Raw genomic sequence first — 13,499 nt, forward strand, 5'->3', positions numbered from 1 at the left:
AGCAGAGGGGTTGGACGAGGTGATCTCCAGACATTCCTGCTGACTGCAACCATTCTGTTCTTCGAAATGGATTTAACTGGTATATTTTCATAATCACTTTTTGCCTCGTGTTATCTCTCTACACTTGTGAGAAACTTAATGAGCTTTCCAGACTATCAGATACATACTGAAAGACAGGCAAGACACCTGGGCATTTGTTTTCTATTAATGCTACAAGTTATGAGATGCCCCACACGATGAGTTTTCTGTAATTTTACGTTAATCACATTTTAGTGGCAGGTAAGCTGAAGTATTTATGCTGCTATTTCTAAGTATTAAAAAACAAACACGCACAATATTAACTTTATAAATACTACAGTGGAACTAAAAGCGTATTTAGCAATGAAAATAAATAAGCAAAAGGAAGCAGAAAATTGTAATTATCAAAGGAGACAAAAAAATTAAACTGCACCTTCAGAGGAGCCCACATATGTGCTAAAATTCCAGAAGAAGCTGAAAGAGATGTTTTTGTACGTGTTTACTGACAGAGCAGCGTTCTTCACTATGAATTATAGCTTCTCAGGGTTTTTATCCATGGTGTTTTGTTCTAAGAAGTCTCTTCAAAGCACATCAAGTGATGTTAGTTAGCTCTGCTGTTTGAAAGACACACTGAAACAAAGCCAAACCTGAGAGCTGCAGCTTGGCTGACAGAGTGGGAACTTCACAGCTCAAAAACTGAAGGTACAAATCATTCTGAAGCAGTAGAATCATAGGACAGTTTAGGTTGTAAAAGACCTCTGAGATCATCGAGTCCAACCAGTAACCCAGCACTGCCAAGCCCACCACCAAACCATGTCCCTGAGTGCCACATCTACATGTCTTTTAAATCCCTCCAGGGATGGTGACTCCACCACTGCCCTGGGCAGCCTGTTCCAACAGTAGTAACTTCCAGATCAACGAGCAGTTAATATCAGCCTCTTTTGGAACCTATTCAGTATCATCAATCTTTAAAAAGAAAATGCCCAATTTTACTGTAAAAAACGAAAGAAAAGAGTGTTTCTGCAGAGTTTCAAGAAAACTCAAATTATTTTATTCACAAAAGCATAAGTCCATAAAAATATAGATATCCTGATCAGTTTTACAGACCATGTTCATTTCTTCTCTCCTTCACTGACAGGCAAAGCATTATGAAAAAAAAAGTAACAAGCATTTACATCACAAACCATTATTAACACAGAGTCATGTATATGAGCAAATGTTGTAGAGTTTTTGCATATAATTATAAATACAAAAAAATCACAGATCCAACAAAATATTCTTCTATTGTTTTTTCCTTTTATTTTCTGTGCTGTACTATTTTTCAGTGGTGAAAAGAGTATGTGCTGTCTCACTGGCATTTAACAAACAGTTTTTGGTATAAACTGAAATTTATGACCTCACTGCACTCAAAGTGTCTTCTTTGAATTCCATACCACGTTATAGCATCAAATTAGGATGTTTGTGCTATATTATTCAAGTGGTACAAAAAAACTGTCCACATTGCTACTAATAGCATCAGGAAGCTCTTCTTTTTTTTAAATTATGGAGCAGCCCACACAAAAATAACTGAAGATATCCTCACTGTTCAAATCAAACTTCTGTCAGCTCAGTGTTTACACAAGAAACTGGAGGAAAATCTTTCCTCTTTTGTAGATATACAAATGCTCCCTAGAAATCATGAAAGAGTTTTATGAAATTTATGCAAGTTTGGCTTTCGGGACAATGATGGAAGACAACTGAGATTAAGGAACAAGGCCAATCATTTATGTTGTGGTTTGCTGTGTTGTTTTTGTTTTTTTTTTTAATCCAGCTAATAGGACTAAACCCCTATCTGGAAAAATTTTCATTGAGATAAACAGACCAACTGCTAATTTTATTTCTTTATTCCATTTTTAATGCCTGTTAATTCTGTAGAGATGAAAAATTTGTGACCTCTTCCATCATACAGACCTCGACAAAAATGTTTTTAGAACAGGTTACAAAATTATAACCCCAAATTTATTTGAAAACAAAAAGCAATCATAAAATGCTGTCATTTTTCCAAAAACAAGTACTGAACTAGGAGGACGAAACACTGTAGTACAGAAATTTACTGTAAGGGTTATCTTGTACAGAAACCAACCCCAAACCCATAATTATTACTGCCATAACTCTTATGGTCAAATCTACAAGAATATTTCAGGTTACTTGCATGGTGTTTACTGCCTCTGCCTACCTAAACTCTAGGAGCATCACAACTGGGAGACAGTTTGCTCTTCTTCTGAAAAACAGAAAATCCAGTTTCACATAGAAACAATTCTCGCTGTATAAGTGCTGTGAGAGATCATTTCAACCCTCCAGCTCCTCGGGACATGACTAACTACACGCCTATGTTACTTCTCATACCTTGCTCCTTAAAATATCCAGCAACAGATCATGGAAAAGCAGGAACTTGTGCTTCGTCCTGACTCTCTGAAAACAGCTGGCAGAAGTGTAAGCACTGGTTGCCAAAGGAAAGCTCCCCACTCCTCTCACTGCAGTCTGAGGGAGGTGAAGCTGTTGCAGCACAGACTTCCAGCCCTGCAGAATGAAATCTGGGCTACAACTGTTCTCAGTGACCTGCCAGTGTCAGAATTTCACACTTACTGTACAGAATATACAAACAAGGTCACCGAGTGCTACATACCAAAGAAATAAAATGTCGGAGTATTTTCAGCCAACTCAAGTTCTCTAGGGAAGTTTTCTGCAGCTCTGTGATTCCTGCAGTTACACCTCTCTGCAGCTCACACTTCCCCCCCCAGCCTGAACTCCCTGTGGAACCCACTGCTTCCCTGGTCACAGACAGGAATAGTGTGCACTGTCTCCTTTTGAAAAGCAGAAAGCAAACGTTACCAGGACTTGGCATGACTCCAATACAATCTTCAAAATACAAATATTTAATAGAAAAATTTAATTTAATTTTACAAAATACAGATACAACACTACCCAATGTAGCAAAATAATGGAACTGAAAAATAATTTTAAAATATTTAAAGCATTAGGTTCTAAAATAAATAATGCTATCTAAAAGAAGTGTTCAGGTTTTGCAATTAGGAGGAGGCAGTTCCACTATTACTGATCTCTTTTTCAACTTCTTTACAAGTTCCATAATTTATGTAGAAAAATATACAAGAAAAGAATTTGGGATAAAGAATAGGTTGGGTATGTAATACTTAACATAAATAAAAAGCCTAAAGCAAAACCAAAAAGAAAACCAATTGTTTTATTTCTGTACATCAAGACTACAAATAGTATTTTAACACTTCATTTATTACCCAAATTAAGAAATTATACATTTTTATATGGTTACTAGTAAACATCTTAAAAGCACTCAGTTTTCCCACATTTAAAAGGATATTGCTGGTTACTGCTTATTAATTAGGAAATCCAGCAGAGTTTCCAGTAACAGCAAAATATTTTTTTGCATAAGAGATGAATACAAATTTGATTGTAATTTTTGATGATTTAAAATATAAAACTAAAGTTCAGAGGGATGCAGTTATGAATCTTACAGTCTGAACTATAATTCTTTTTTTAAATTGACTGCAGGTTGCATATGAAACCCTACGATGTGCCTACTACTAGAGGATCAGCTCCTTCCATATGAAAGCAATTTTTCCCCCAGATATCAAATTTTATTAAGCAGCATATTCCCACTTACTTTTCACAGTAGAAATACTACAGGGAGATGGATATAAAGGCTTTTTAATCACAAAAAAAAAAAATTAATTTGATTAGTTCTACGGCACAGATATGGTATTTAAGATGGAAATAAATGATAGGGAAAAGGAATGTGAACACCACAGGCTTCAAATATAAAAGATAAAGCCTGATAACTTTGGTTCAAATAATTTTAATAACTGTTACACGTATATTTTTCCAAAGTGATGATTTTTGTTTGTACTGTGTATGCAATAGGAGTCTGATTCATTTGAAATAAACCAACCAACCAAAAAACCTGTACGGGCGCAAAAGACAGAAACAGGACAGAGAAAACCTGGACACTCACATTCATTCAGAACAGTGTCCAAGTGGTAATGATGCAGCCAGGCTGCCAGGGCACTGCTGACTCATATCCAATTTTCCACGGACAAGGACCCCCAGGTCCCTTTCCACAGCTGGTCTCCAGCCCCTCATTCCCCAGTCTATACACACAACCACTTGGTGATTGCCCATCTCTCTATCACTTGTAAACGATTCCACAATGCAAGTAAAGATGTTAGGTTACCAGTAATGAGTATTTTCATCCTCAGTTCTGGGATATCTGCAAACATCTGCTTCCCTTCTATCTAAAAGATTAATTGCAGGATGTTAGCCCTGTCTCATCCCAATGCACTGCACGGTATGCAACTTTATTGCCAGTTTGTAATATTATTTATGTTTGAACAGCACAAAGCCAAAGCTTCATCTTTGGTTAATTTCACTGAGATGTCACTGTTCTTTAAATGTGCTCTTTCTTCACATAAACACAGAAATCAGCCACACTGCACACGGCATTCATTGTTTTGAATCATAAAGCGGTGTCAACATAATATTCAGTAATGAAAGCTAAGAAATCGTGTTTAGAAATGAAACCTATTTGAGGGCATTTGATAAGACACAAGAGCTGCAGAAATCTAGATAGAATTCCCTTAAAACTGCTTGGGTATGGGTGCTGCTTATAGAGTAGGCACTGGTTAGTTCCTCTGCAGATCATCCAAATAAGCATCAGTTCGACTCAGCTTAATTCAAATCCAGCAGCACATTCAATGGCATAAAGAAGTTTGCTTCTCATCAGATTCTCATCATAAAACTCAGGAAGCTTCAGCAAGTTCATGCAGGTACTGGCAGTAGGTAGCCTGTCTAAATCAGATCCTCCATTGTGAATGCAAAATGCAGGATATAACTCCTGGAAAATGCAACAACAACAAAAAAAACATATCAAAAAAAGATATACAAGCCGAAACCTACTCTGTAGTAGCTGGCACACATTTCTAGGAAGTAAATCACTAGATTAACACCTGTCACAATTACATACTCAAATAGCGTTTTCTTTCATTCCTGGTAGCACCAAAACCACTCTTGAATTATGTAGTACCTCGCTCTACCTTGTCCCCACCAAGATCCACTGATTTGCAAAACATAAGGCAATTTATTTGGCTCTAAGGAGAATATAATGATTTGTTATTGTTCATACAGTCTATCATACACATCTACAATGCCACAAAAAAAATAACACAGATATGCAGAGTGAGTCCATAATGATATAACCTTGTCCAATCCTGATTATTCTTCTGATGTGATAACACACTTTAAAATATTTTGTATGTAATATTTCATTGTTTTAATAATATCCCTTTTTTTTCTTCTGAGGAGTATAGTAAAAAAAAAATATTTATTTTTTACCTCTAAAGCACTGCTTTTGCTGGCAAGACAGTATTCGTCTTATCAAATGCCTGCCTGAGGTAAAAAAGTTCTGATTTTAGAAACTGGAGAAAAATTCCAGCTCCAAAGGCAAAAGGTCAATGAGATTCTAACCTAAATTACTGTTCAAATGGAGGCCTTAAAAGTATTTCACGGCTAAAATGCTGCATTTTTAGTGTTCCTTTCAAAATGCTAATTGAATTCCCCTACTTTAGCTTTAAAAATGGAAAAATGGAGTTCTAAATTGAAATGTCATGCCAAGGGCACCATTTGTTGCATAATTAAATACTATACAGCGGGAAAATGCAATAGTTTGGAAGTGAAAAGTATCATCAATTTATTATGTGACCTGATTGGAACTTAACAATTTTCAACCACGCTTTAATGATTTTTTTTTTTGTCCGTAACAATGACATTTTTTAAACTTATTAAACTTTGATTAGCTTTAGTAAATGTTATTCTGAACCTGACTCTGGCAGTGAAAGTTTAAAATTTTAAAATGATGCATAGCTAGACTGTGCTATCTATAAGCTATGAATGTTAAGACATTTCCTTATCTTAAATTAACATGTACTAACTTGAAGAAAACATGCCAGTTCCACAATATAAAGCATACAGAAGATTTCAGAGTGATAACCCAGAAATTGTGTTTCCCTCAGAAAAACACAGGACAAATATATTACAAGAGTGCAAACAAATTCTGAAGATCATCTACCATCAACATATATATGTTCAGTTATTTGGCCAGTAATACTCAGCACTCCTGTGGCTTCACACTCTTCACCTTCAAAGCATTAAACGACACACTGTCACAGGCTAACAGGACATTACTGCTGATGACAATACCAGTTACCCACTTCCTTTTCTGGCAAACGCTTCCTGCAAGCCCCTGGTTTGGTGGTAAATCCCTGTTAACGAGATACTACTGCAGTCAGTTCCATTTTTTCCTAGCCAAATCTGTTAAAAAGTCAGTTCGTGGCCTATCTCCCAAGTGCACACACAAACTTCAGCTTTCCACATTTAGCTGTGTCACCGTCAGCCTTAACATTTTTAGACTTTTGATTCATTTCCTCCATCTCTTCAAATGTCACACTGGCTACCTCAAAGCTGGGTACCTACATCTGCATTTCCTCCTCTCCCCTTGTAATTGAAGAGGATGACAACAAATGGAGACTTCTGTTTAACTGGTTTCCACACAGCTGTTTCCCAGTTCTCCCTCACACAACTGATGTGCACTGTTCTATCTTGGTCTCATCCTACAGTTTTCTAATTGTCCTTCCTGCTGTCCCGTTCATTGCTAGAGTCCTGTACAGTGATATTCACATGGTCTTGGGGAGTTTAGGAGAAATGCTTGCAGGCTTTTAAATAATCAGTCACGTAAATCAGTCAACGAATACCCTAGATAGGATTCACATGATTAAGCAGCCATCTCCATTGTCTCCATATCCAAATCCATGGATGCTCTTTACTGTTATTGGGTATCTAGTTAGTATGTTTTGTGGAGTCTAAGATGATGCATTTCATCCTGAAGTTGACACATGGAGCAGTCAGACAAATTGCCAACTAAAAGTGCCAGTTCCTCTCCTAGGTGTGTCTATAAAAGGAGTGTAGCTGAGCTATAGATTACAGATATTGAAGATGGAGGATATCTTGCCATCCTATGGTAACACCACCACACAGCACTGAATGCTCCCACATTTCAGAGGAAATGAAGTCCACGACTGGTTTTTAACCAGAATTTTGCAGTGCAGTGAAACTCATGGGTAGAATATCCCCAGAATTTAGTTTCAAAATGTCTTCACCTTGCCTTGGCCTCTCTTTAGTTTTATCAGCAGTAGACAAAAAGTTTTCTTCATACTTAAGCTTCCCTGTAAATAGCAATCTGGAGATAGCAGTAAAATATTTATCTACAAAGGGTACTGAGCTGTGACCTAAAAGCAGGTAAATGTGAATGAGAAGAAAACATAATACATGTCCTGCTTCAAACGGTTAATTTACGTGGTTCAAATTTAACAGCTGCTTTTATATCCTCATTTCTCTTTTGCCTGACTTAAAAACACTATTCTTAACTCAACCTGTTCCTTGAAACTGGTAGCAATTCTGCTTCTGCACAGAAACATGAAATGGCAGCAAGGGCCTTCAATGACACACAGCAAATGCTCTGTATCTGTAGATTCCTACAGATGAGAAAAGCTTGGATCAACATCTGCAGCATTTACAGAAACTTGCTAGGCAGCCAGAGGACATGTACCTTAAATCCCAGAAGAGGGGGTCGAGAGCAGCTTGTTACAAATTTGAGTAGTTTGCGTTTCTCTTCATCAGTGAAGCTTTCAACAACTCTCCAGAATATTTTAATTACAGGATGGTCTGCTGTGTAGCCACCTACAATGAGAGGTAAATGATTTACAGGCAGAATAGTTTTATATAACAAATAAATTCTTCAGGAAAACCTAGCATAAATCCTGAAAAGTTTGGGGAAAATACTGTAACCAGTAGGCTGATATTGCTAATTTCCAGTATCTACAGATCTCTGATCACTGCATTTTCAGTTTCATTGCTTATCTATGGCTACTGTATCCCTCAGCTTCTTAACAGAAGTTTTCTTCATTGAATCATATTTTGAATTCATTTAGTTTAGCATTTAGCTAATAACTCCAGATTACTCCAAGAGTGTGCAAAATCTGCAAGACCCAGGATGTTACTGAATGAATCAACTTACCTTGAGGAAAGCTCAGATGTGAATCGATGATTTTAGTAGCTACTTTTTGATTACATTCATGATAAATGCAGGGAAAGAATGAAGTAAGATACCTTGCATTTCTCACAAGGAAAAAATATGAGCTCTCTCTTCAGACTGTCTGAGAAATGGTAAGTATCTGAATGTGGTAATAAGAAACAACAATCCCAAAGTCATTTGCAGACTTATTTTCAGATCAACCAGACACAATCATTGACTACCATTAATTTAGAAAAGGAACACACTCTATTCACTCTAAAATTGCATTTAAGTGAGTGAATAAAATAAACTACATCTCTATTTCCCAGCATTTATAAAACTGGATTGTAAATTTAACCAATCTTCTGAAATTCAGGCCTGTCCACAGAGTTTGGCCACAGGTAACAAGAATGACCCTATAACTTTTTCTTAAAAGCTACGGTAAAAAGCAAGTTTATTTATTCCCAAGTCAGTCATAATACATGTTTTTATATAAGCAAAACATGCTTACCTGAATAATTTGTGAAAGATTTAAGATCATCCAAACTAATAGGAACCTGGGCACCAGAAGTCAGAACCTAACAGAGAAGGAAATTAGACCATTACATTACAGGCGAAAAAAACCAGGATTTATTTCTGTTTAAAGCAGTTGTTTTCCGCAGTTTTAAGCAGAAGTACCTGTATTTCCTGCTGATCAAACATTCGAAGCCACTCAAGATTCACGACATTGGCCAGTCCCTGACGGAAAGCCAGGCAGTGCTGCCGGATTTGTTTGTTTAACCTGTAGTCTGCCACCAGGTGGATGTAGGCGATGCGGTTGGCGCTGGTAACGGGAATGTCTTTTCCACCTGGCTTCAGCTCCACCACCTACAAACACAGCAACTTTAATTCTGTGTGCTGGAACCATAAAACTGAACTGCAAAACATTCTAGTAAGTCATGTGTATATTTGAGGTCGACTAGAATATACTCCATGAGAGGAGCCCCGAAGAAAAGATACAAGGACTCCCTGAAACAACATCTCAGCCTTGGCCATATTGATCACCATAACTGGTCTACTCTGGCCTCAAATCGGGAGGCCTGGAGACACACCATCTATAACGCAGCTGTCTCCTTTGAGAACACACGCAGGATCACCCTCGAGGAAAAAAGGCAACGCAGAAAGAACCGTGTATTGCAGAATACACCATCTAAGGAGTCTTTCTGCTGTGCCTTTTGCAATCGGATTTGTCTGTCACGTATTGGCCTCATAAGCCACCAGCGTGCCTGCAGCAAATGTGGATAGAGCCTTCCCAAATCTTCGTTCGCGAAGCCCAGCCATGATGATGAGAATATACTCAAGAATATTCACCTCAAAACAGGATAAAAGATGACGAGTTATGAAGGTTGGGCTTTGTTTCTGTTTACTCCTAAGAGCACATTCTATGGAATCCGGTTTTTAGACCTAGACCTTCAGCTGCCAATGCAGCTGATCACATGGCCCCATGTTTTATCACCAGAAAGCAGATTTAGCACAGTCAGAGCTCTATAATAGGAACAGTGTGTAATACTAAATTCACCACTCCAAGTCAGACAGAAACTGAGGTGAAAATATGCCCCTTGGTCATCTCACCCCAGCTTCACTGATGCCACCTAGTGCCCTGGAAGAAAGAGCAGCCTGTATAAGCACAGAGCTCACACACAGCATTCTCCTTCCCGTTGGATTAGGGTAGCTGTGTGGCACTGGCTGGATTCTTCTCTAACTGTTTCATGCTGGTGGATTCTGCAGGGTCACATTATGGTAAAAGCAATGTCCACTGAGTCAAAATTTAGATTCTGATACAAGCCTGATTTACAGAATGCTCAGCATTCACAACTCCTACTGCTGAAAATCTAAACTACACATGCTCTGTACATTCAGCAAAAGTAAAAAAGAAGCAAACAAATTTCTTTTTCTACTGAGAAGTTTAACTTTTGTCCTTCAAGTATGCCAAGGGACCTCAGAATGGAAGAGTCTTTAAAGAAAAGCCCCCAAACCAAAGATACTGTAATTGCATTAAGATCAAAGGATCAAGGGTAGTTGTTATTAAAACACTATAGGCCTTTGCATATTCTAGTCTTTACTGCATGAGGTTAATTTGGTGAAGTAGCAGCCCAATTGGAAGGGATTAATAGAGTACTAACAGGAGAATTAAAAAACCTGAAAAGCTGAGATACTGTCACCTTCTGAACTCTTCCAGAAATCATTTGTTTTTCTACACTCTGGAGTAACTTTTTTAAAACTGTGCATTTCAGTCTGTGATAATGATGACATCTTTAGAGCACAGGAACCAAACACATGAATAGCTCCTTTGGTAGCATGATACCTAGTAATGTGAGCTGTTCTAGTGCTAAGCAAAATGTGCAAAATGGTAAGATTAAAAATTCATAGTGCTTTTGAGCATTCAGATTTTTACTTGATTCATAGTTCTTTAAGGAGAAAGAGACCATTAAGACCTGTGAATTCTGACCTCCCAGGTAACACAGGCCAGAGGATTCTGTCTAGAGATTCCTGTATTTAACTTCATAAATCCATAGATGAGTTAGAGCACATTTTTTAGAGATAGGCAGTCCTGTGATGGAGTATCTACCACCTTCTTTGATAAGCTACCACAACCTGAATTACAAAAGGTGTTAAAAATATATCTTACTTCCCACTTTAATCCTTGGACTGCAAACTTCTTGCTTTTCTTAATGCCTACAGTAAAACACCTCATCCATACTCCACCATCTCTGTGTGCAGGTTGTACTGACTATGCTTATACCCTACTCCTGAAAGAATTAAGTAAAAGGAAGGTGTCAGTTTAGCTGTCACTGTTTCATACCCTGTACACATCAGCTTGGTCCCTTCTGAGTGAGTCCCCTTCAGCAAGAACCAGGGACACAAGAGGCAGGAGTGCTCTCCCTGCAAGCCAGCTGGCCACTCCAGGGGTCCAGGCCAGTGTCTGGGGCCACTGACGGGCCTGAGGGTGAGGGTATTTTTGCTGGTGAAGTCCACAAGGAGAATTATTATAAGTATGGGACTTGTTCCATACCACAGTGGAAACAGCTGATGAGATGGGGCCCTGCTTTCTCCTCTGCTACTGCAGGCAACAATGCAGTCTAGAAATGTACTGTGTTTCATCCCACGGCAGTAATTTTACTATCACTGGAATTTCAGTACTGTCCTATAGCTTAACCAGCTCCTTCCTTCCTCCTCAATTACATCCATGATGTATTACTGATGGGCAGCAACGTCATTAATCTTCCCAGAGACTTTTTTACCGAACTAAAGTAAGCTAGGTTTCTTTGATTTCCTCCTATAAAATACCCTTTTACAAAGTCTAACAAGATCAGAAAGCTTTCTCTTACTTATTCAATTCTTGTCCTCTTCACCTTTACAGTATCAGAGCTACCAATGATGTTCCACATGAACAAATCAGTGTGAGACCTCAACGCCACTAATACTTTGCTTTCTGCCCACTTACAAACCTTCTCTACTTGTTTTGCAAACTGCAGAATTCCTTGTTCTTTTGACACTACTGTACCCAATACAATCCCTCTCTCTGAGGTATGGACACACTGAATTGGGCCATATTAAAGTATATTTGTATCACCTAACTCATCAAGCTTCTCTTAAGAGTAGGAACATCAACAACAGACTGACTAATAAATATTACTAACATTTGCAAATAATAATGTCTGTAAGCTCAGTATTTACACAAAAATATGCTTGAACTAGCCTCTTTCCTAAAACAGCAAAAGGGAACTACTGGCAGGGTGATTTAGAAAACTGTTGTATTTTAAGATTCAACCCAGAACTAAGTGAAGTAAAACATCTGACCTTCCCTGCAGGTCAGCAAACACAAACAGGACATAGATTAATTTAAATTTGCATTGTAACAGCATTAGCTCCACAGTGCTCTAGGGATGTCAGGAAAGTTGTATTCATTCTGTAATAAAAGCTATTCTCTCCCTATAATGCTCTTCCTGAAATAAGAGAAAAAAAGTGTTGTACTCTTTCTGACCACTAGTTTTAGAAAACAAGACAAAGGGTGTTCTTTTTTAACAAATCCTATTATTCCTTTTATTTTTATATTTTTAATTAGCAAACCTTGATTTCTGATCCAACACTTCCGTACTCCCCTTCCTCCCCACAGCCCTGCATTGCCACAAGGAAGAGTACAGCACTCAGTTAACTGCATTTCCTGGGGTTTTCCAGTGATCTGACCATCCTTTTCAGAGTTTGTCAATGTGAGATTAATTTTACAACTGTTTTGTCAAAGTATCATCCAAGACTGAGACAAAAGGGATAATGCAGCAAGAATAATAAATATAGTCTGCCATAAAGGCTAAGAGGGATGTAAAACAGAAGACAGAAGACAGTAACACTGGGTGGGAGTAAAGCTACAGGAAATGTCGATGCAGTTCACGTTCCAGTCATTCAATGTTCCGTGGTGTTTTAAAGGAACTACTGCACAATACTGCACAATTCCCACTTAATTGTAAAAGTCAGGAATGATTGTTGAAGAGTTTCTTTTCAAAAAGCCACAGCACAACTTAATACATCTTAAAAGCTTTATCAGCTTATATCTTCACTTTTATCCATCCAATTTTCGCCACTAGATGGTGCAAGGCAATAAATAACACAGGTTACACGGGGCAGCCCAGACTAGAAACCTACAGACTTGTGTCATCACTTTAGTTTCTATTTCGTAGATCTAGAGTTTAAACAAACACACAAAAAAACCAGAAGCATTTTAACTTGGTTCATTATCAAAATCTCACTTATTAAAGGCAATCAAACCATACACATAATTTAGACAAGTATTCAGACCATTCAGACAATACCAGATAACTGAATTTGAAGCCCTACTCACAAAGTATGTCTTCAAATTGAAAAGTCACGTATTTTCAAAAATCTGCATTTTTTAGTACTGTGGACAGAAGTATTGCATCAGGCCTCTGACTGAAGGTGAGATACACTCCGAACAACAGTTGCCTGCACTTTGGATTTTCTTGGCTATGAATTCAATTATATGTTTCTGCAGGTACACACAGTAAAAATGTAATCAACTTATATTTATATTCTTATTTAGGAAAACCACCACAGTTTGTGTAAAAAAAAAAAGGTAAATCTCTGTTTTAGATATGACTGTAGTTCAAGTGAACAGTTCAGACAATCATTTTGAGTTATTATATCTGCTATTTTGAACATTATCATAATAATGAATGAAATACACACCAAAAATCAGCAAAACAGTAAATAACATGTTTGTCAAACAGAATTCAGGGGATTTGCCTTCTGACAAATCTGTCACAAAAAGCAGAATTGCAATGTGATGATG

At 37.7% G+C, this 13,499-nt stretch overlaps 1 protein-coding gene across 1 annotated transcript in view; it reads right to left on the reverse strand.

The window, feature by feature from the left end:
* Positions 1–1,046: 1,046 nt before the first annotated feature.
* Positions 1,047–13,499, reverse strand: part of UBE3C (ubiquitin protein ligase E3C) — a 74,614-nt gene continuing 62,161 nt past the window's right edge. Inside the window, exons 20-23 of the mRNA XM_027715500.2 lie at positions 8,834–9,022; positions 8,667–8,733; positions 7,691–7,821; positions 1,047–4,924 (exon numbers count right to left, since the gene is read on the reverse strand). Coding sequence (XP_027571301.1) covers positions 4,754–4,924; positions 7,691–7,821; positions 8,667–8,733; positions 8,834–9,022 — 558 coding nt within the window. The 3' untranslated portion in view covers positions 1,047–4,753. The remainder of the gene's footprint in view (positions 4,925–7,690; positions 7,822–8,666; positions 8,734–8,833; positions 9,023–13,499) is intronic.

This window comes from Pipra filicauda, unplaced genomic scaffold (genome assembly GCF_003945595.2).
Source record: "Pipra filicauda isolate LSUMZ 115617 unplaced genomic scaffold, ASM394559v2 scaffold420_size638996_pilon, whole genome shotgun sequence".
NCBI classification, from domain to species: Eukaryota; Metazoa; Chordata; class Aves; order Passeriformes; family Pipridae; genus Pipra; species Pipra filicauda.